This window comes from Cheilinus undulatus, linkage group 1, assembly GCF_018320785.1.
Source record: "Cheilinus undulatus linkage group 1, ASM1832078v1, whole genome shotgun sequence".
NCBI classification, from domain to species: domain Eukaryota; kingdom Metazoa; phylum Chordata; class Actinopteri; order Labriformes; family Labridae; genus Cheilinus; species Cheilinus undulatus.
The window spans coordinates 3,629,244-3,653,843 of NC_054865.1; the positions used below are offsets into that span (position 1 = coordinate 3,629,244).

The 24,600-nt window shown below is 39.8% G+C and overlaps 1 protein-coding gene across 2 annotated transcripts; it reads left to right on the plus strand.

Annotated features, from left to right (window-relative positions):
* Nucleotides 1-11,497: 11,497 nt before the first annotated feature.
* On the plus strand, nucleotides 11,498-24,600 carry LOC121512724 (hepatoma-derived growth factor-related protein 3-like). 2 transcript variants are annotated; one of them, XM_041792148.1, is made up of 6 exons: nucleotides 11,502-11,814; nucleotides 12,614-12,690; nucleotides 14,051-14,189; nucleotides 14,451-14,612; nucleotides 23,455-23,589; nucleotides 23,827-24,600. In XM_041792148.1, exons 1-6 carry the CDS (start codon nucleotides 11,731-11,733, stop codon nucleotides 23,851-23,853), a joined length of 624 nt encoding a protein of 207 aa, XP_041648082.1. In that variant the 5' UTR covers nucleotides 11,502-11,730; the 3' UTR covers nucleotides 23,854-24,600. The 2 variants fall into 2 exon arrangements, with proteins under 2 accessions (XP_041648072.1, XP_041648082.1); XM_041792138.1 differs by lacking the exons at nucleotides 23,455-23,589; nucleotides 23,827-24,600 and adding an exon at nucleotides 15,455-18,724 and having other exon boundaries at nucleotides 11,498-11,814.

A 24,600-nucleotide genomic window follows, 5' to 3' on the forward strand; every position in this document is an offset into this window, starting at 1 on the left:
TGTGAAGCAAACACATTCATGTTATCCTCCTCTGCAACACTGAAAAACTCCCACTCTAGTAAAGGAAAGCTTATTGAAGACTGATAAAGGCATGTGTAGTCAGCGCTGTGGTCTCCTTGCAGCAAAGGCTTCTTCTTCCCCTTCTTTGGGTCTTAATGGCGGGCCACACACCACAACACCACTGACTGTTTCAGAATGTGCCGTCTCATGAGTAGTAAATAAATAAATGCCTTTATTATCCCTGGACTTTATTGGCTAATATTTATTATTGGAATAATGAAATTAGTCAATGTGCAATATAGTCTGATAATTACCAGCCCAGCCAAGACAAAGCATGCTTTACCAGGCTAATGAGCACATGTTAATGCTAGCTCAGACACTGTATTCTGCTCGCAGTGTATTTTGGACTGTGTGATGCTTATAAAGCTATTTTATTACTGTACACAGTACATTACTGTGCTGCTTTTTTAAATTGGAAAATTCAGTAAAAGGAAAGCTAACCGTATCCAGGCGTCCTGTGTGTGGTCTTAGGCCAGCCACACACTACAGGATTTTAAGCCCGATTTGGGGCAAGATTTGCCTCCCCCAACGATTGTGGGGGCATATCCTGAGAGGAGCCTCGTCGCAACACGGTTGTTTTACTTCTCCAAACCGCATTGTAACCTCCAAAATCCCTAATCGTAAACATCAAACATGTTTAATATTTACTATTTTAGGTCGTAGTGCCGCTGACGGCGTACCCACAACAACCAATGAGAGCGAGCAGTACTTTCACCACTCACAACCATGAACACAACTTTAACTGAATTTCAGCCAGGATTTCATCCCGAGTCTTCCCCTTGTTTTATGATTTTTGCTTCAACTGTAACGCATGCCAGGACAGCCTGTTGTGGAGAGACAGCAAGACGGTTTTGTTTTTTTCTGAAGTCACGTGATCACGTGAGGTCATAGGCAGCTCAGCAGGTGTGTGGTCTCCAGTGATCTGACAGTCTGGCTAAGTTATCTGGTGTGTGCATTCGAGGTTTAAAGATAGAAAATCTTTGGAAATTGTCCTGCAGTCTGCGGTCTCCCACAGTTTAAAAATCGTTCCAGATTTTAAAAAATCGTCTAGTGTGTGGCCAGCCTTACCGGCACTGCAGAGAGAATATCACTGCTTTTCCCAAACATTTGAGTTTTATTTTGGATGCTGAAACTATTTTACTTCACACACAGAAATGAAAATATTCCATAAAAACAAAAAACTGCCAGGGTCAAAATTAGTAGCCCCCCTGGTGGTAATAGTCAATTGTGTCTCCTTTTTGCTGGATAATAGGCTGCAGTTGTTTGTTTTAGTTTTCAACCAGTCTCAGGCACATCTTCTGAGGAATACCAGCCCATTCTTCTTTGGCAAATCTCTCCAGCTCCTCCAGATTTTATGGCCTTCTGGCATGGCAAGTTTAGTCTATCTGACCAAAGGACATGCTTCCAGGATTCATAATCCTTCTCCAGGTTGTCCTTATAGCAGATCTCAGTCTGTCAGGAGATACTGAAATTTGGGTTTTCATAGCTGTGAGCTAGAATTATCAAAATTAAAAGAAATAAAGACTTGGTATATATATATATATATATATATATATATATATATATATATCAGTCCGTGTGTAATGAATCTAGAAAATGTGACCTTTTTGAATTGAATTATTGAAATTAATCAACTTTTTGAAGGTATTCTAATTTATTGAGATGCACCTGCATTTCCTCAGAAAACTGGATTAAGTTCTTCTGGACAGACTGAGATGCAAACATCACTGAAGTTCTGTGAGGGCTTTATTCAGTGATTGAAATATTGTGATGTTCTATAACAGTTACAAGTGCCTGAAACGTACCGTTCTCAGTGTTTCTGCAGTCATCGTGGGTGATTGAACGTGTTTCATTTTTTAACAGATGGAAAACTAAAAAGTCTGTACTGCAGCCTTACATGGTGATTATAGGTGCTGCCCTCTGGGCCTCCATGCCAGTCACATGACTGAAATATGAAAATTGTTGAGCTACCCATAAAGTTTACTCTTAACTTGTTTTCTGGTCTTTTTATGACTGTTTTATGACTACATTCTAACTAAGTCACTCTGTTGCTGCCAGAAAGATGGTTGTAATTTTCTTCTAAAGGGGAAATAGGACAGGACATCCTGTTAGTTGGTTTCTTCAAACTTTATTTTGATAGGAATCATTATTTTTAGTGGTGTTATAAATCAGCAGTATTCCCTATTGATCTGTTGATAATGTCAATACTTTTTAATTATTTGGAAAAATGAGACATGGGTGGAATAGATTACATTTTAATCTATTTCAGCAGTGGTTTTCTAATCCCAGCCAATCCCAGCTTTCTATGGGAGGGTTCACCCTGGACTGGTTGCCAATCAATGAAAGGGTTGACATGTAGAGAAAAACAACCATGGCCAGTTTTAGGTCGTTTTCACACCTGATAGTCCTGGGGACTCGGTCCGTTTTGGAACAGAAATGGCAACATTGTTGCACTTTCCTTTGGTTTGGTTCGCATTCACACTGCTGTCTTGGTTAAGCGGACCAAACCGTCTGAACACCTACAATCTCTGCCTGCTAGGGGCACTGTCACCATGAACAAACGGCGACTAAGAAGAACAGAAGGCGTGGAAGAAGATGAAACTCCTCCCGCCGGTCTTTTCTTCCTCATAAAAAATGAAAAAACACAGAATTTAAACTGTCTTGTGTTTTCTGCTCTTGCATTGGGGCATTATGAGCAGCTAGCGAGGTGGTTAGCTGTCCAGCATGTCGTCCTTTACATAAGACGAATAAATCAGCACAGACTACGACATGTTGCCATGGCTACACAGACGCCAAGCAAGGTACCAACATGTATTTGAGCATATTAAATCACATATAAATCTGTATATTTATGCCACTTCCTGCCTTTGGTTCACAACTTGGTCCGTTTTGCTTTCACACCTCTAACGAACCGTAACAGGGTTTGTTTGGAAGCGGACTGAGACCCCCTGTTTTTAAGCGGACCAGAGTCCATTTGTTTGGTCCACACCAGAGTTCGTGTGAGCTTTCGCACCACTCCAAACAAACCAGACTATCCAGGGAAATGGATCAGAGTTTGTTTAAAGAGGACCAAACAGCTCTGGTGTGAGTGCGCCCTCAGTTAAGCCACGTGCATGTTTGTAACCTTACAAAGCAGATGGCTATGCCCATTTCCGTGTCCCTCAACAGCGAATCCATCTTGCAAAGATCCCATCTGAACCGTGTGGCCCCAGTTAGAAAGTGACAGAACCAATCAGTGATGAGGGGTAATACATTCTGGCATGGCAGAATCAAGACGTAAGCAAGCAGCAACAAGAGGCTGGTGCAATTATGGTGGAAGACATTAGCGTGGATGCTGCTCAAGTGCCAGTTTTATCAGAACTTGCCGACATTTCTTTGTTAAAGGAAGAACAAAGAACAGCAGTGAGTTGTTTCCTTTAAAAACCAATAAAAGTCGTGTACTGACATGTCTACAGTTGCCATGGTATGTGTTATTCCTCTGTAGCTGCACATGCGCACCTCAGTCACTACTACGTCACGTGTTTTGTTGCTCTGATTGGCCAACAGAACAATCATCCCATCACACCGAGTTGTTTTTCAAAGGCTCTGCCCTCTTAAACGCTGTCTTTGAGAGGTTTACCAGAAGGATGTGTAAAACAAATCCATATGGTGTGCCAGGTTAGCATATTTGTGGACTGTGGGAGAAAGGGGGTCTTTGGTGACACACTCATACGCTGGTGGTGATTTAAAGCCAAGCTGTGGATGTTTGGATGGAGTGGCTCGTCCCTGATCTGCAGAGCCAAAGTGAGCTGTATCTGGGTTCAGGCCTGCCTAAAGACTTGGCTGGCCCCTCAACAACCCAGGGAAAAGGCCCTCTACATTTGTGATTTGTTGATGATATCAGTGTGTGTTGGATCAGTAGCAGTGGTGCTAGCATCCTGACCAACAGTTTCCTCATTTTGGACTTGAAAAGTGTGTCAAGCTATTATTGGGTTCTGATGTTCAAATCACTTATTTATGCCACTTTATAACCCCTCTTCATCATAAGAGTGCTTCTCTGTAATTGTTACTCTGCTGATTATTTAAAAAAGTAATGGAGTAATGCGATTATCAGTAACACTTTGCTCCCAACACTGGCGTTTCCACTGGCTGCCATGAGTGAATGAAGAGGACGGTTGCCCTACAGCAGTTGTAGCAGAAACAGTCAGAAATACAAATTTATTTAGACCACCACCCAAAGTAAGGTTTATGCCACAGCTGCCCTAAATTAACAGCATTGGTAATTACCAAAATCATTTTATATGTTTCTGCAATGGTTAGTACACCAATGTGTAGAAGCTCTTTAACCCAAATGATATTTTTAATGCTTAAATATAATTATTATTGTTATCCATGAATTTTCAAATTTACTGATTTACAAAAAAACTAAAAAAAATAGTAAAGCACATTATTATTTCTTGATTAATATGTCAAATTATAGTTATTTACTTGCATTCCTGAAGAAAAAATTGAGTTTTAGTGGTTGAATGTCATGCTTGATTCATTTCTGACTTCTCAGAAAAGCCCATTGAGCCGGCTCAAATTTGGGTTTAAAAAGGTGAATTCAGTTTGAAATCCCTCATTCCTGTTCAAAATGGTAGAACATGGAGAGCTCACTGAAAATGAAAGAGTCCGCATTAAAGCACTTCATGGTGCTGGATGGTCTCTGAGACAAATATGACAGGTGGTCTCATAAGTTTGTTAAGCACTCTATGTGTGTGCATGATATTTACAGCCAGATTTGACTGGACTTAAGGCAGGCCATCCCATTGGTCAACTCTAGTCATTAATGTCTTTCTGGGGATTTTCATCTTCAGCTGATTTGTTGTTATAGTGAAGGCGAGACCCTTGCAGAGCACTTTTCACACGCATCCTTCTGGTGTCCACTCCATGGTCCACCCAGCGTCAGTGTCTCTGGAGTTTTGGCGTTACAGCAAGAGGTAAGCTGGTATGGTCAGGTACTTCCAAAGTGGCAGCCTGACCAAATCCACAGACCAAACCGATCAGTTTTTCACTTGCAGCATGCATATGTATTAGGCCTGTTAATATTAACGCGTTAACACTCGTGATTATTCCAGAAAGCTTAACGCTTTAAAAAAATAATAACGCAATTTAATCATATGACTAAGTTTGACCACAACTTCCTCCTGTAGTCCTCCTGCATGGATGTTTAGGTCCCTATGGTGTAAAAGGTTAAAATTGGGTTAAATGCAGCCAGCAGTGATGAGTAAGGAGACAGACCCAGGTCTGCTTCACGGCAGACCATCGACATCGTTGACGACAAGGGGCTTCCAGACATCATCCGGGTCACCTCGGATGACCCGTACCACAGAACACCTACAAGAACTACTGTCACAAGAATCCGTGAACTGTATGACAGCTAAAAAGGCAACTAAAATGGAGCAGCTGGCCCTGAGCTACATTTGTTACACTGACCAGAGACCACTGGACATCAGTCAGCAACTTCAGCTACCTTGAGGTAACAGCACACCTGATCATTCACTTTACAGCACAAGTTATTTTCTACCTGATGTGTTTGTCTGCTGGGCTCTATTGCAGTTTATAAATATTATTGCTCAGTGAATTAAGACACTCTGATTTACAAACCACAGATAAGTTTAAAAACTCTAGTTTGTTTAGTATTTCTTCATTTAAACACCATACTTGAACTAATTTTTCTTAAACAAAAAGTAAATGGCAGTATTTGAAATATTAATTTATAGATAATAATAATGATAATAATAATAATAATAAAAAAACATTTTTTGTTAAAAGCACTTTCAAAGTGCTGTACATAAAGTTAAAATAATGAAAATAAACACATGATAATAATGTTTTAAAATCTAAAAATTACAAAAACTAAGAAATGCTGTGATTTATCATCATTAATCACAACATAGGGATGTGATTAACTTGATTCATTTTTTAATCAATTAACAGCTCATATATACTGTATATGTTCTATGAAACCTACTTTGTTTGAATACATTTCTAGTTTATTTTGGTATCTCATACTCTAAAAGTGTCAGGTGGTGTGACCATCCAAGTAAAGATTACAGACTCTTTTAAAAATGGCATTTTAATTGTGAGAAACTCAAGGTAGAAAAATGTCAGCACAAGCTAATGGTTGAAATCTTTGAAATAAATTAATGTTATTTAAATTTATCGATATAATGCTACAAAGGAGGTCAGAAAAAAATTGGTTGCTCCTAAATTTGCACGTTCTTAAATGTCAGGGTGGAGCAACCTTATTCAGGATATTTTATTTCACAATAAAAGTGATAAAAACAGATTGTAGCATCATTTATCATCCTTCTATTGTAATTGTAGCAAAAAATGACAAAGTATTAGGCTCATATAACCAGCCCCTTTCACATCGCTGAACTATGGAGTGCCTATTTTGATAAAATAACAGTCTGTTTATGTGATTTAATAATTTGATGGGTAGTTTTGGACCTTTCTTGAAATTAACTCATTAATGCTGACAACCCTGGTTAAATGTTCCTCTGTGAATTCTATCCCATTTCTCTTCTGTCCCACATATACATAAAAAGACACACTCAGAATAAAAGCACACACATTGAAGTCCACTACAGCCATGCTCAGTGAGCTGCAAATGCAGAGTGAGCGGATGTGAAGTATCACTAGTGCAGTCGCACTATTTTACAGCGAGCGGCATCGTGGACAGACATCCATACCAGATGCCGTGTGTGCCCTGGGCTCAGAGGCATCACTGCGAGGGGAAAGCCAGTGCGGGGAAATAAGCACCTGTCATGTGCCAACTGAAGTGTTAAGTGCACAAATTGTGGAGGCGAGGGTGATGTTTCCGCAGGGGTGACAGCTATGGGTCTGGGTGCCATGTCAGGCCCTGGCATATCATGGCGGGGCCCCCCTCCCCTCCAGCCCTTCCCCAGCCTGCTGCTTGCCAAGGGGCACAATGGCAACTATTATTTACTGGATGTCTGCCTCATTTCCTTACATTCATCCTGGCTGGCCATCACAGGGCCATAGGGGGTGTGTTGCCCCCCCCCCCATGTCATTGCTTTGGGGCGGCAGTGGCAAAACAATCTTTGGCAAGCATTTAGATCATTTATTCAGAGTGCCGGGTGTCAGCCGCAAACCAAATTGCTCACATTTGTGGGCTGGGGTGCTGCCCTCGCCTTTCCCTTCAGGTTGAGCATGAAAGCCGTGAAAGGTGCATCAGGCTGGGTGTCAAGGGGCCTCTTTACAAACTAACACTAATGCCACACGAAGTTCCTTCTGTGAACAGTGTGAAAGTGCAAAATGTATTATAAATTGAGTGTGCCAGGGGGCGTTATGGCCATGAAGAACTGTGGCTGATTGCAGGCATTGTTATGACCATTGCTATTTAGGATCATGGGAGTTGACAGTGCACTACTGGCAGCCATAGAAGTAAAAATTTGTCAGGGTTTTGTGCACCAATGAGCAGCAGTCACAGTTAGAGGGAAAACTGAAAGTTTGAGAACATTTCAGTGTTAAAAAGAACTTCAAGGACACAGTAAACACCAGACTAATTTTATTAGCTGAAAAGCTTAATCCTACAAGGTGACAGTATCTTGGAACTATCTTTCTTTTCATCTGACCACCTGTTGTTAAGGTGTTAGCAGCTGAAAGATATGACTAAAGAAACTACAAGGACTATTCAAGATGAATAGCTGCAGAGATAGATAGAAGGCAGGTAATCATTTTGGGCTAATGGTTTTCTGGTGTTGAAAAAGCGGTACATGACACCAGCTGAGCAGGCTGAAAACATCTGCAGGAGACAGATGAGAACAAAGCAGCTCTTCATTTGTCTTTAGTCTTTGCTGCCATCTACAGTACAATGGCAAAGCTGTGCATGCATTTCTGCACGCGATACAAAACATGCTGCTGAACAGAAACATGTCTGGTTCCTAAAAAGACATCTGCTGTAACAGGTGATGTACAAATAACGAAAATTAAATCGTATTAAACATACATGATAAGAGGAGGGAGGAAATTTCCTTCACCACCTGCATGAAAAATTAAACATGGTCCTTTAAGATCCAAAAAGTATTTCTGATTTTTAAAACACCTGTATAAAATAACACTGTTATAAATGTCGACCATACAAAGTAAGAGAAGACACCTAATGTTTAGAGAACAAAGTAAATCATGGAATGCTCTGATTAAAGTTAAACATGGAGTTATAGAGGTATATTTGAAAAAAGCAGCAGTGCTTTAGTGCTGATGATCGTTCATCCTGTGAAAAGCTTTTATTTATAACTCTCAGTGATATTTGGTTGGATCAGCTTAAGCAACAGAAAAGGTCTGAAAATTTTCACATCATCAAAGCTTTACTATTTATTTTTTACTACATTTTTATTTATTTATTTCAGGCTCAAATGCAACCCCCTACCATCAGAGATACAGGCTTTTGAATGAGAGACCAACTGTATAGTCCCTCTCCTCTTTAGTCGGCAGGACACAGGGTTCATGGTTCCCTAAATAATTTCAAATTTTGATTGATCTGCCTACAGAACAGTTTTCCATTTTTGCCCTTTAAATGAGCTTTAGCCCATAGAAGACGGTTTTTCTGGATCCTGTTCACATATAGCTTTTTCTTTGCATGATCCAGCTTTAACTTGTCTTTGTGAAAAAGATAACGGCTTCTGAAGTGTTCCTGAGCCCATGCAGCAATGTCCTGTACAGAATCATGCCTTTTTATGCAGTGCTTCCTGAGGGCCTGAAAATCACCAGCATTTGACTTTGTCCCTTGCTCACGAAGATTTCAATTTTATGTTGAGGACATTTTTTTTTCCTGAAATTGTTCCACAATTTTGAGATATTTTTCGCAGATTGGTGAACCTCTGCCCATCTTTACTTCTTCTTTTTTTAAGGTTTAATTTTGGCATTTTTGTGCCTTTACTTGATAGAGGAGGATAGTGGATAGAATCGGAAACAAGGATGAGAGGTGGGGAGAGACATGAGGTAAGGGGCCTCCGGCCGGATTCAAAACCGGGCCCGTCTGCGTACATAGGGGGCGCCATAACCACTCAGCCACCTGCACCCCCTCATCTTTGCTTTTGAGAGACTACGTCTCTCTAAGGTCCCGTTCACACAGAGACGAATTCTAACCTTGCGAAGCAGATGGGTACACCCATTTCCTTGTTTATCACCGGCGAATCCATCTTGCAAAGCTCCCATCTGAACCGTTTGGGCCTGGTTAGAAAGTGACAGGACCAATCAGCGATGAGGGGCAGTACTTTCAGGCGCAGCAGAGTCGGGATGTAAACAAGCAGCAGCCAGAGCTGGTGCAGTTATGGAGGAAGAGATTGGCATGGATGCTGCTAAAGCGCCAGTTTTATCAGAACTTGAAAACATTTCTTTGTTAAAAGAAGAACAAAGAACAGCAGTGAGTTGTTTTCTTTTCAAAAAATGACGAAAGTCGAGTACTTACATGTCTGTAGTCGCCATGTTTCACGTAATTCTTCAGTAGCTGCGCATGCACAGCTTGATAGCGGCTACGTCACGTGCTTTGATCCTCTGATTGGCCCGTAGAGATGTGACAGACAGAACGTTCACCCAATCACACTACAAGTTTTTTTCAAAGCCTCTGCCTTTTCTCAAACGTTTCCTATTGAAGCTTTCCTAGATGGATGTATGAAACAAATCCATCTGGCGTGTCAGGTTAGACGAATTCAGGATTATACGCAAAAGTCTTGTAGCGTTTTGGCATTTGAGCCACACGGAAATGCCGTTTTGGGAGGCTGTAAACGCTACTTTTTGAAACCGGGTCCCAGAGTGAACAAATCCGTAAACACTCATTGTTTTGTCTTATCGTGGACAGCCAACCGCATCTTTCTTGAAACGATTACATCACACATAACGTAGACACTTACGTCGCATGCGTGTCAAACCAAAACAACATGGATGTGTGAAACAAATCCATCTGGTGTGCCAGGTTAGCTGTTAGTGTTTCAGAGTCCGAATGATCTGCAGTAGCACTCCCTGCAGGGTGGAGGTCTCAGTCTGCTGCTGCTGAAGGATCTGCCCAGGCCCCCCTAAAGTGTCATGCAGTGGGGGAGTGGGCTGGTCCATGGTGGATGTTGGCCCACAACACTGAGCTGAAGGTTAAGTTTCCCTCTGACACACTATTATGGCCATAAGAGACTGTGTCCATGTTTTCTTCTCTATCACTTTTTTGTAGTGAAGTTGTAATTAAATTATACCCTTAAAACAGTAATACTTAACGTGTGGCTTTTGAAAGATTTTTCCCCCAGAAAACCTTGAAAAGGTAAACTTAAACCTCAGAAATTATCCATTGCAAGTTACATTAATCAGTATTTTTTCCCACTCTTAATCGTCAGTCTTCATTTTTTTTCTGTCTGTATGTTTCCATCGCCCTTATTTACAGTTTTGCCCATTTTTTCCTTTTTGTTGCCACTTTTAATCCATTTGTAAGCCAAAGTTTGCCACTTCTTTTTGCCCCTTTTCAGCAGTTTTTTCCTCTTTTATCCTGCTTTTTGCTATTTGCAATTTCCCCCCCTGTTTTTGGCCTTTTTTTGCCCCTTCTCACCCATTTAAGCTGCTTATCATTGAATGACAATTTATTCCCCATTTTTGCCACTTTTGCCCATCTCAGTCTCTTTTTACTCATTTTTGCACTCTTTTTTGAGGTCTTTTAACCATTTTTGCCACTTGTAACTCGTTTGTTATCCATTTTTTACCACTTTTCCTTCCAATTTTTGCTATTTTCACCCAGTTTTTGTCATTTTATGCATACTTTGCCCCGTTTCACCCATTTTTTGCCATTTCATTGTCGCATTTTGACCATTTCGCCACTTAACTTATTTTTTCTTTTGCCACTTAAACCCAGTTTTCCCACTTTTCACCACTTAGATTGTGGCTCCTGCAAAGGTATTTTTCAGCAGTTTGGCACTTTGGTTGAGTAACACTGCCTTAAAAGATAGAATACCTGGAGGAGGCGATGTTAATAATTAGCCAGTACCTGTCTGTAAGGAGCAGGCTCCGATCAGCATGCCAACATTACTGAGTTAGCGCCGCCACCAAGTGGCTGCAATCCAGCATTAAACTTTAGGGAGACCGGTGAAACAACTCAACTGAAGTTCCATGTCTCAGAAAGATTAAGGAAGATTTCCCCAGTTTTAGGAAATGTTGTCATTTGTCATATCTTGTTAACGGTTAACTAAATAGTGTTTTTTCAGAATGGCATGAGGCGAATTTCATCCATTGTTACGTGGAATGAAACAGCAAAACTTTACTCTGTGTTTAATTCTATTTCACAAGAAGACTTTCATCGGAGAATTTAAGCCAACGACTTGAATTAACGACAGGGACAAATGTGCGTCAGTATTGCTTTAATTTCGAAAGCGGAAGTTTGATTTTTTTTTGTCCTATTCTGACATCGTTTCTCACAGGTACCCTGCTGCTACTCAAGCCATTCTCCATTACGTTTACACCTGATTTTGTGCGTAAGAGGAAAGCCCTGTTTCAGGCCCCGTTTTCCGCGTCTTTAATTATTTATTTTCGTGTAAACTGCAGTCTTGATATAAAAACATTGATGGTCGATAATTTAGCCCTGCGCTGAGGGCCCCGGGGAGAACAGCAAAGGATTACAGTCATCTCAGAGCTCCGTTTTTATCCGGTGATATGGCTCGACCACGGCCGCGGGAATACAAGGCAGGAGATTTGGTTTTCGCTAAGATGAAGGGATATCCGCACTGGCCGGCGAGGGTGAGTCTGGGATGCGGCCGGGCTGGGAGCACAGGGAGGCGGGGTTCACTTACACAATACAGCCGCTGCTTCGCTGGGGTAATGGGGGGGATGCTTCGGTACCTCGAGTTAAGCTGAGACTGACAATTATTCTGCGTCTGTCCGTTCCTCACATCCAAATCGTCTAAAATGTGCCTTTGTTTCCGCCAGCCCGAGTCAAAATGAAGACATGTTAGACATGGGAAAATACGTAACCCTTAATGGGCTCCATTTCGCAAAGCTCCGTTCAGGTGTTGCTTTGACTCGTAAAGCATTTTCATGGCTTTTTTCTTCTAGTAAATAGTTCAACACGTGTTTTCCCCCTTAGGTTTGCATTGTGCTGTCACCCTTAGACTAAAGGAGTTGACCTCAGGTAACCCACAGCGCCTGTTTAGCGCTTCTATGAGAGAAACAGTCTTACCAGCAGTAAATCGTGTATTTACTGTTTGATTAAGTGGTAGTAGACAGAATATTCAGCAGCACATGGACCATCATGCCTCGTGTTATTGTGAATCCCCACAGTGCAGCACGCTGCTATGCCCCATTTTAACCTCTTACATGAAGTTATCACTGGAGTCTCTAGGCTACGAGGTTATTCAAATCTGATCAAGTTCTGTTTAGATCATCCATGCTTTATTATGACGCAAATTCGTGGTAGCCCTCTTGTAATGTGGGTAAAAGGAACTGATGACTGCTAATTTTAAAGATAATAAGGTAGTGTCATAGGCTGAATATTCAGTAACAATGCCTCTCTCTCTCTCTCTCTCTCTCTCTCTTTCAGATTGACGAGCTTCCAGAAGGAGCTGTCAAACCACCGGCCAACAAGTACCCCATCTTCTTCTTTGGCACCCATGAAACGTAGGCCCCTTTTCTGGGATGTGAAGCCTTCCACCAACAAACACTTACACTGCAGTAAACAAATGTTATGGAGAATTAATACAGCTGCACTATACTGGACCTTTACTGATTTCAGCTTTGCTGCAAATGTAGGATTTAACAAGTGTTGCTTGAAAACTTGAACTTGAAAAACTTAAAATGCTGAGGAAGTTGTTTTTATAACCTTCATTCTCGAAAGAGATTTTAAAAATTTCTAACTTATAGTCCAACAGCATTTCCCCACGTTTTCAAACACATTTTACAAACCTTACCCAAACATTGAGCGTGTGTAGTTGGTGGGGATTTGGGTCATGTGATGATGAATAATCCAAAACCACCACCTGTAACCATGTAGCCTTTACATATGTTCTCAAGCTTTTTTGAATTAACTATTTTTGATTAATCATTTAAAAATGTGCAAAAATATCACAGAACTGAGCAAGTCAACAACCAGCTTCAGTATTTCACCTATTTTAGATTTCATTCATATTTGTGAGAATACTGGTAACTCATGATGTCTTCTACTTCAGTGTAAAAACTAATAAAGTTGTTTTTGCTGGAATAAGTACATCTCAAAAAATTAGAATATCATGAAAAAGTTCAATATTTTTTATCACTCATTTCAGAAAGTTAAACCCATATATTATATAGACTTATTACACATAGAGTGAAATATTTCAAGCCTTTACTTCTTGAAATGTTGATGATTATGGCTTACAGATAATGAAAACCCAAAATTCTATGTCTAAGAAAATTAGAATATTACATAAGATCAATAAAAAGGGATGTTTCAAACAGACATGTCAGGCTCCTGAAAAGTATGTCTATTATTATGCACTCAATACTTGGTTGGGCCTCCTTTTGCATGAATTACAGCATCAATGTAGCGTGGCATGTCAATGACTGTCTTCTTGACATCTGTCCAGTCTGCAGTCTTCCCCATGATTGTGTTGCCTACTGACCCAGACTGAGAGACCATTTAAAGGCTCAGGAAACCTTTGCAGGTGTTTGGAGTTAATTAGCTGCTTAGGGTGTGACACCATGACTTCACAATATTGAACTTTTTCACAATATTCTAATTTTCTGAGACACAGAATTTTGGGTTTTCATTATCTGTAAGCCATAATCATCAACATTTCAATAAATGAAGGCTTGAAATATTTCACTCTATGTGTAATGAGTCTATTTAATATATGGTTTTACCTTTCTGAAATGAGTGACAAACAATATTGAACTTTTTCATGATTTTCTAATTTTTTTAGTTGTACCTATAGACTCTTGAAAGATCTTGTGTTTTTCCTGAACAAGTAGTAGTTGTAATTAACTCCCTCTTATCTTCTAGTGCCTTCTTGGGTCCCAAGGATCTTCTGCCCTACAAAGAATATAAAGACAAATTTGGCAAATCCAACAAGAGGAAAGGCTTCAATGAGGGCCTGTGGGAGATTGAGAACAACCCTGGAGTCAAGTTCACTGGCTATCAGGTCAGTCAAGAGTCTGTTACATCTGTGGTCTGGAGAGAAGACAGAGAGGTAACATTAGGGGGTAGTGGAGATATCAGATAGGCTTCATGGTCAAAAAGCACATTGTTGCCTTGCCAAAACCATGAGACACATGAAAAGGCTTTTTAAAGCAAACCGTGTTTGGGTAAGAGAGATGGATAAAGTCTACTTTAAATGTGGGATTTCTGACAGCAGCGGATCCAGGTTTTAGCTTAAAAACCATTGAATGTCATTCATATGCAGGCCATCCAACAACAGAGTTCTTCAGAAACAGAAGAGGGGGGAAACACTGCTGATGGTAGCAGCGAGGGGGAGGAGGGTGACTCTGTTGAAGAGGAGGATGACAAGGAAAAGCTGAAGGGAGACAAGACTGGATCCAAACGGAAAAAGATGGCTTCATCTAAGGTACTGTATATCAGTGAGTCAACATACCCACACTGCAGTAGAGAAGGATTGGGTCAAATATCTCTAAAGATGATGAGGCAATACAAGAAAGGTCATGAAAATGAAACCATCACCTTTGTTGCTAAAGTGCACGAATGTAAAGGCTAACTGATCAACTCCCATCTATTTTTGAATTTGGCATTTAATATGAATAGTACAGTTAGAGGTCATTGGATTTGTTTTATTTGTGACACCAAAATAGAAATCAAGCATCGCATTTTCAGACGACATGTAGGACAATGGACTTTGCCTTGCTGCACAAAATGCTTCTTTGGAGTTAATTCCTTACAAACAAGATAGGCTTACTCAATTTACCTGTAATAAATTTGTCTGCATGACTTATTGTCTGACCTGGACAAAAGGCCAACCCATTACTTTACCTGCATGAAAACCTGCTGTTTCTGTTGCACCCAGCACATACTCCTGTATCATCATTCAGTAACACACTGTTAATAATTTTGACCTGGTCCCTTTGGAAATATTTACTATAACATCATGATCCCTACCAGATGCTTTACTGATCCTGTTTGAGTATTATTAAAATGTAGAATGCCAAACAGTTTTATAAATTCTGAAGAGAAAATTGAATGCATTTTTGTTTTTTGTCTGGGTTTGGGTCTCCCAGTGAAGGCTGACATATTTCAATAGAGTGATCCATCTGATTTTCTTTCTGAAAATATGTGTGACATTTCATTCAGACTGTCTTGTCAGTTCTGTTGCTGATGTTTTTACCGTATTCATAACACCGCCCTCTCCTGTTTGACCTTTCTGTATTTTAATAAAAAGCTTTTCTGTTTGAATAGATGGAGCCATGTTTTTGCTGCCGACTGAGGACAGTGTGTAACTGTAGTGGTGCAAAAGCCATCGCTTCTGTAAATGGAAGCAGGTTGAAAAAGTCACTCGCATCCTGCTCTTCTCTTAGCAACCACTGTTGCCTAGCAACTGGGGTCCATTATGTACAGCACATGTGCATCCAAAGGAATCTGGCGCTGCTGGGGTGCGGTGTGCTGATGTGTGTATCCCATCACATCGTTCAAACACAAAAAGTGCTGGTTCTTATTACGAGCCTTACACAGAGGAGGTGAAGTCACCCCAGATTAGAAATGTAAAATGAGATAAGAGCTAGGGAAATTATTTGATCCTGATTCCCCTCGCAGCCCCACCCTCTTTCAAATGCACACAAACACACTAACCAGTGATTAAGCTGCTGACATTAAGATCAAGCTCTGAAGTATTTAAGCTTTTACAAAATGGCTGATAGTTTAAGTTACTGCTACTCCCAGTGCAAGTGCTGCTGTTTTTCTTACTAAAATGTAGAAGACCCTCTTAAATTGGGTCACTTTTGAAATAGTTAAAATTGGGAGGAAAACCACATAAACCACAGTCATTGAATGATTAATGCAATGGGGAAAACACCGCTGTGAAAAAGTAGCTCCACCCTCCTGATTTGTTATTTTTTACATACTTGGCACTCTTAAATGTTGAGATCTTTAAAAAACAGACAACGGTAACTCAAGTAAATACAAAATGATTCAAACCTTTAAAAAATTCAACCCTTTTAGCTCTATGCTATTTCTTAACCATTGTGTCTCGTCTGTGCTTTTTGTCTTAAAAAAGCTTGTAAAAAATCAACCCTGTGGTGCACGGTCTTAAAGCACTATCAAACAGCTTTGATCTCATACAAGTTATCAAAGAACCCACTAGAATAACAAACTCGTCAGCGACATGTATAGATGTGGTCTTCAGTAACAAACATGAAAGGATACAAAAAAATCTTCAACATGGTCACAGGACTGTCTGACCACAACATGATCCTGTTCTCAAGAAAGTTAAAGAAAAACAGATGTACTTGCCCCCCCCCCAGTGTCAAGTCAGAACAGTTGAGAATACCAAAGTGTGAAACTAAGAATTTGAAAAATTGCCCTGAGTGAAATAAACTGGTCTGAGCACCAGTTTTTAATTTGAATGAAGTCTCTCAGTTGGATGTAGATTGAGTGCTCTGTGGCTTGAAAAACTCTCAAGCCAAGGACGCATTTCATATGTACACAATGTTTCTTAAAATGCATAAACAATCACTCATTGCTCCAATGACCAGCATCATTAATAAATCTATAACTGAAGGTACATTTCCAAACTCATGGAAATCTTCAGTTATCACTACGATCTTTAAATCAGGAGACTTTGCAACAATCAGTAATAATAGACCGATAAGCATTCTCCCTGCAGTTTCCAAAGTAGCGGAAAACCTGGTGGCAGAGCAGCTTATTAAACATTTAAGTGACAGCCCTTACAACTTGAATCCAATGCAGTTTGGCTTCAGAAAAAAACACTACTGAGACGGCTATTTGCTTTTTTTTGTTTTGGAAAACTTAAAGTCTAAAATTGACATTGGTGGTATCATAGGAGCTGTTTTTCTTGTCTTAAGAAAGGCATTTGACACTGTGAATCATCAGACATTACTAATGAAGTTGTCATATTTTAACTTTTCTGTAAAAGCACTGCAATGGATAGAATCATATATTGGGCAGAGGAAACAGTGTGTTAGAATTCACAATACAACGTCCACAACTTCTGAAAATAATCTCGTGTACCTCAGGGCTTGGTCTTGGGACCACTTTTGTTTAGTCTGTACATTAATGACCTGCCTGATTGTTGTCCTTCAAATGTAGCTTTCCAGATGTATGCTGATGATGCATTTGTGTATGTGCACACTAAAACAAAAACCCAAGCTGCACAAGACTTATCAGCAGCTATGTCAAATGTGTCCAACTGGCTGAAACGTTCCCAATTGCATCTCAACGTGTCAAAAACTTTTTGCATGTTCTTTTCTTAAAAGGTAAATGTTGAAGTAGCCGCTGACGTGCTTGTACATGGAACAAAACTTGAAGTCTTACAGGAGTTTAAATATTTAGGAATTATTATTGATTCACACCTATGCTTCAAACAGCAAGTAAAAAAATTGTGAATAGAATAAGATTCAACCTGTCCAACTTTAGATACATTCGAAACAACTTAACTATTTACTCTGCAAAATTATACCTAAATGCTTTGATAATGCCGTGTATGACCTACTGTGTAACAACCTGGGCACTAGCATGCATACTAAAGCCTATAGAAATTGCATATACGCAGGCTTTAAAAGTTTAAGACAGAAAGCCCAACTCCCACCATCATTGTAACATCCTAAAGAAATATGAATTATTGAGTTGGGAAAATATGGTAACATATGCAGACGCCACCTTAGTCTTCAAGATTCTACATGGTCTAGCACCACCACCGCTAAAAGAATTTATGAAGATAAACACAAACAGGTCAACCAGAGCAGGGTCTAGAGGTGACTGGCTGGCTCCTTTTAGGAAAAGTGTCTTTGGGCAGTCAGTTTTTTCTTCTGAAGCATCTCATTCATGGAATCGAATACAAAGTAACGTACGTGACTTACCAACACTTACTTCTTTTGCTAAGCATCTAAAAATGTGGTTATTAGAGAATCAAAGCTGCAGTCACAATGAATGAATGGATATACTGTATTGTTATGTGTATTGTCAAGTGCACTAGATGTAATTGGTGTTATTTTTTATGTAATTGTTTGGTTGTTGGGGACTCTGTTTGTGACTAGCCAGTCTAGTGACCTTATCTGCTTACATAAATTTATGTATGCAAATCTTGTGATATAGTGCTTACATAATTAAACCTATGTATGCTAACCTGTGCAATAACACCTGCACACACACGTCTGTGTGTGTAAAATAAGTGCAATAGGGCAACGTGCAGTATACAACAGCACTTTAAAACTCTTGCACTCAAAGCACTTTAGCACGTAAAGCACTTTAACTGAACAAGCTAAATCCTCATGGTTTCTTTTTCCTGATCTGTCATGAGTCTATTGTCTGTCTAGGTTGTTTATTGTACTTTTCATTCTTATCTGTCATTTTATTCTTTACCTTTTATTTCTATTGTACCTCTGTTTTATTGATTGTACATTGTTAACATCAACCTGCCTAGGGTCAAAGGATGGAAATTAGCCACTGGCTACAATCCTACATATTTACATGCAAGTGTTTAATAAAATGTACTGACCCTGATATTTCAAATAAAAATAAATACAAATACAAATACGGTCAAGCACCAAACATGCTTTTTTTTCTAGGACAACCCGGGCTTTAAGAATATGTGTGCTGCAATAATGTCACTGTAATATTAAAGAAGTTTTGGGACCATAAAGACAAAAGCTAAAAGCAAACAGAAATCGGCATTCAAAGATTTTTATGTATTACACACAGCTAACAATATCACTAAGACTTTTTTGCACAAACATGTTCTCTTTATCTATTGGGGACTAAAAAATGAAAAATTTTCTCGGACAAAAAAAATATTCCCATAGTATAAAAAGTCCATGTACATTTTGGAATTAGCTTCTTTTGAGTGATTATTCATATCATTTCATGTCTGCGGAGATTCTGAGGGACACATCACAGACTTGCTGTGTCTCGTTCTCTCCATTATGAGTCATTAAGGCCGTTTCCTCCAGTTTTTAAGTGTTTACACGTGCTGTTTAGCTAAGCATGACATGACGACGGAAGACCCTCCCATTGTTTGTCACGGCCCGTCACAAGGCATTGTGGGAAATTGATATGGGTGGCAGAAACAATGAAAAAATGGATTATTAATGGATAAAACCATGTTCAATATCAGAGTTACTGGTTTGGATTTAATTTTTAAAGACCCTGGAAAGTCACCCAAGCTCCAGGAAACGCTCTGTAAGAGTTAAAAATGGCATGGATGACAGAGAGCTTTCAGAGGGAAAAAAGTAAGGGGCAATGTTCCAGAAGTTATTTAACTTTGAATAACGTGTCTCTTCTTTTCTTATGTGACATTGCCAGGCTCTGAGGGTTCATTTAAGAAAAGCCATCCAAACCTTCCTTATCCTATGTTGAAAAATTAATTGCCCCAACTAGTTGTGCCACCCTTGGCAGCAACAAGTGCAAGCAAGCATTTGTGATAACTGGCAATGGGTCTTTCCCATTGCTGTGGGGAAATTCGGGCCCTCTCTTCGTTGCAGAATTGTATTAATTCAGCCACATTTGAGGGTTTTTGAACATAAATGGCTGTTGTAGGACATTGTCCTGCTACTAGAGCACAACTTTTTGGGATTCTGGCCCCTTCCCCTCAGACACAAGTGAGTGCAGCAGCAGCTCTCCCCCACTCAGTGTTGCTAACTTAGCTACTTTGTCGCTATATTTAGCAAGTTTTCAGACCCCTCTAGTGACTCTTTTTCAAAAAAGGGACTAGCGACAAATCTATTGTTTGATGATCTGAAACATTTAAGTGGGATAAATATGTAAAAAAAAGAAATCAGGAAGGGGGAAGTACTTTTTAACAGCAGAGTATTACATTGAATCTGAACAGAACATCTAATAGTCAGTTTTCCAGAGTTTTCAACCACTTCTTTTGGTCTTAAAAAATTTAAAAATGTAATTTATTTAATTTTGTAGCACCATTACTCAAAATTCTTGATTGTTGTAGTACAAGTGTTTTCTTTTACAGGCTGAACTGATGCATTTGGGGCTTAAGAATACTTCTGTCCTGAAGCTTTACTTTGTTTGTTTGTTTGTTTTATTACGTGATGCCAAAAGTACAGGATGAGTGAAAAACGTAACAGTCAAAAATATGTGGACGGACACAATAAAACAATGTGAAAACAGTAAATACAACAGAGGGCAGGGAAAAAATTGTGACGAGCAGAACAAGTAGCATATCGTAGCATTTTTAGATGATGTTGTTGAATGGCTTGAATTTCCCTCTGGATTAATAAAGTATCTGTTTATCTAGCTTTATCTAAGTCTGTGTGTGTGCGCATCTTGGTGTGTCAGGTGGAAAAAATGTAAAATTATTTAAAGCCTATGGGGGTTTAAAAAAAGGAAAAATAAAAACAGAAGTACATATACTTATATATAAACATATATATTGGTATACACTGTAGGTATTTAAGATATATTCATTCAAGAGAAAGAGGAAAAAAATTAAACTGAGAAAATGAAAACCCCCTTCCTTCTCTCTCTCCAGTCCTTACCCTCTTCTGTTTCTCTCTTTAAGTTTAATTCTTGTTTTCCAGGTTTTTGTAATTTCTGTATTTCTTTTAAATTGTGTGACATGGAGGTGACCCCACCTCTTTTGCCCCCAGACCCATCAGAGGGAGCTGGCTGAGGGGTTCACTACCCAATAACCACTCATCCATCTGACCAACCCCCAAGTGGGAGGGAGTCTGTTTGGATGACCAGATTTAATCAGTTTATCAGATACATTTCCAGTCATAGTTGTTTTATTTCTAATTTTATAATTGTTGCTATTCTTACTGTCATCACCACAGTCTCTCTTTCCCTTTCACTGAAAATGGAGGAAGGAGGGCCTGAGGGGACAACTGGGGAGGCTAAGGAGGATTGATAATTGGATTCCAAATTTTTTCAAAGTCTGCAGTTTGTTTTTAAGAAAGGTGGACAGCTTTCCATTAATAAATGTTCCAGTAAAAGGTTTTCTGGATGGTTATGGTGATTTTTATTCCTTTATTTCATCAGGATGGTTTCCTTAGGGCTATAGGGATTAATCTGCTGGCTGGGATATTGAGGTTAATGTTTGACATATCTCCTATTAAAGTGTGAATGCTCGAGTGATGAAGCAGCTAGGGAGGGAGGAGAGGTAGTCAGTGATGTTCCAGGATTGTTTTGCCAGAGCAGTCCCATGTGGCATGCAAATAATTATCTGCAGTCTGTTGTGTACAATTTTGGCTTGGAAATTTGTAGAAGCTGTGTGTTTGTGTTGGTTGATATTGAGAATGTTTTTGCATATTTGGGTCCAAAAGTCAGCACCAGAGGTGATCTGCAGGTCCTCTTCCCATTTTATTGAGGGGGTTGAAAACTGTTAAGTGACAGTTGGTAAAGATTTCTTTGATTATTGAAAGTAGTTTTTCCATAAACTGATATTGATAAGATCTGGGGTTAATTCTGAAAGCTCTAAGTTGTCTAAGTTAAAATAGATTTTTGATATTATGGTGGATTTAATTTGATGGAATTCTGAAAAGTGGTTTTTCCTGATGCCGTTCTTCTGGACCAGTTGTGGAAATGCGGAAGTTGTGGAGCAGTTCACCGACCTTTGCAGTGTAATCCATCCATCTGCTGACTGCGAAGTGAGCTCAACTGCAGACTAGGACTTGTACATGGGGCGTTCACCTGGCACCTGGCACACTGCTGGGCCTGATGCAGCCCACCACATCCTGGGTGCCCAAAACCCGCTGTGTTAGTCCAGATGATGTGGGCGACTGTGTGTGTCATGGAGGGATCGGCTGGGAGGATACCTGGAGAACTGGGGCATGGACCTGGCACAGGCCTGGAGGATGGCAATCAGGAGGCTAGAGCAGGACAGGGTTGATGTGGCGAAGTACTGAACCAGCATATGCTTCCATACCTGACCCTGCCCTGAGAAATAGTGGCGTTAGTATTTGTTGAATTTTCCACCAGGCTGTCAGAGTTGTTTCTGTGGTTGGGTCCTTAAAACCGGGGTGGAGGTCTGATGAAGTCCATTTGTAAATGTGCTGAATTTGGTGAGCAAGACTTCCTTAGGTTTTGGACTTTTGCAGTGTTTCTAATTTAATTCTGGGTGTTTTATTTTTCCGGCAGAAATTTGTGATGGTAGAGTTGAGGGATTTGAACCAGGAAGGGGGATGGATTTATAGGAATCATGGAAAAGAGATTTGGGGTAATATGGTCCTTTTGATTGTTATGATCCTGCCACAAAGTAAGAGTTGAAGATTCATCCTCCATTGAAGGTCTGTTGTTTTTCAGGAGTGGGTTGAAGTCAACTAACTCTGACAGGCTGGGGGAAGTGTTGATTCCTAAATAAGTGATGTGAGTGTGATGAGAGGGAGGTGAGTTTCTGGCTGCCACATCCAGGGTACTAAGGTTAAGAGGGAGGATGGTGGATTTGGGCCAGTCAGTGGTGTAGTCAGAGATACAGGACAAAGTGTTGATGAGCTTAAAGGTCACATATTTTACCCATTTAAGACAAGTTTATATTGGTCTCAGAGGTCTCCAAAACATGCCTGTGAAGTTTGTTGCTGCAGCTGAGAAGAGGATCAGGAGAGGAGGGCGGAACTTTCTTCCAAACGGGGGGACCAACCGAACCTGGGGGCGGGGCTAACTCCCCTCATGACATCATGAGGGGATAATCTGAGAACGGCTTGTTTTAGCACACATTTTTTGGGGGGGGGGGGAGGGTGGATATGCAAAGTGTACTTTGCATAATATGTGACCTGTAATAACTTCAGGGAGGGATGATGATGGGTTAATTGAATATAGGAGGTCATCAATCATAGAAAGACTGATTTTGTTGTTTGTTTTGATACCTGCGATGTTTGGTTTCTGGTGAGTAGGTGCGGCGAGAGGTTCCATATAGACAGCAATTAATAACGGATAGAGTGGGCATCCTTTCCTGGTCCCCTCTGTGCAAAGTGAAGCACTGAAGCTTTTGTGAGGCTCTTTGAGGGGCACTAGTGTGTGTGAACGTTTCTCAGCAGTTGTAGTTGTACATCAGTTGATTTAAGTTTGAAGTTGACATAACTGAGAAATAAAAGATGTGGGGGAAATAAAAGGGAAAGTGATTTAAAAAGATTATTAAAGATTTTAAATCCTGCTGTTCGCCAGAACTTGGATTTTGTTGTTGTTGTCTGGATTAGACTAAATAAAAACTTAAGGTTGACAATGATCCATTAGCCATTGATGTTCTTGCTCCCTGATCTTCCTGTCTTTGGCAGAAATCCTCCAAACTATCCAGAATCTCATCTGGAGAGGATGACCTGGAGAAAGATGGGAAAGAAGATGACCAGAAGAGTGGTTCAGAGGGAGGAGACTGTGACAACGACATCATGCAAAACACCACTGACAGTAAGGTAGGATTCAGAATACAGTATATCAGGGCTATTCAATTACAAATTCAACTGGCCAAATTTGTGTGTTTCAGATACTGTTCTCCGGACTTTAAAAACTAAATTGCATCAAGAGATGTTATTGTAACGTTATATATGTTAATGATTTAATTAAAACTATTTAACTACACCTGTATTATTTAAACTAACTTTGTCCATGAGTTAATTCATATCATAATGCTGTATCTTTTTCTTTCAAAGACCCAGCTGCTCATAGAAGAACATTAAGAGATGGAAGCGTTAAAGGGAAATCATTCTTTGTAGCTCTGATACTGGAAAAGGAAATCTACAATATGATTTCTCATCAGCACCATCTACTGGCAGCCATCACCTCCACCACCTCTCTGTTGGACTTACAGTATGCTTTTGAAAAGTCATCCATACTGACACTGGTGTTATTGATCATGTGGATGCCTGGACACGTCTGAGTATTAGGTCAAACTTTTTTTTTTTAAATACAAAATCAAAAATCAGAGCAATGCATAGATTTCAAGGTCTCTAATATTGAAACAATTACTGATTTATAGAATTTTTAGCTGTAGACCTTTAATACTTGATACTGGTGTTAAAAGAAAGAATAGGATGATTGAGGGGGCATTAAGAACTTAAAGACTTTCATTTGTAACCATTGGGTGTTCTGATAACATTAAAAGCTTAACTCAGCGGTGTCAAACTCAAGACCTGGGGGCCAAATCTAGCCGGTGGCACAGTTATACCTGGCCCACCAGATCATATCATATTTTTAGTATAACTGGCCCACCAGTATGAGGTATGCAGATTTCCTCCAGTATAACAATGTAAACTTAATCTTGATTATTGAAAATATCCTTGCTAAGTCATAAGAATTAGAAATAGAATTAGAATAGAAAGAGTTAAAATAATTTGATAAAAAGTCAGGAATGTAGGAAAAGAAGTTTGTGTTTTCATTTTTGTATGTTCTAATTTGCATCTCACAATTATGACTTAAAGTTATGG

Bases quoted from the DNA above. Each gene is read 5' to 3' on its own strand.
- LOC121512724 (XM_041792138.1), top strand. From the start codon at position 11,731: ATGGCTCGACCACGGCCGCGGGAATACAAGGCAGGAGATTTGGTTTTC. The intron at 14,190-14,450 runs GTCAGTCAAGAG...ATTCATATGCAG, and splicing joins TCAAGTTCACTGGCTATCAG to GCCATCCAACAACAGAGTTC. The intron at 14,613-15,454 runs GTACTGTATATC...CTGTTTGAATAG, and splicing joins AAAAGATGGCTTCATCTAAG to ATGGAGCCATGTTTTTGCTG.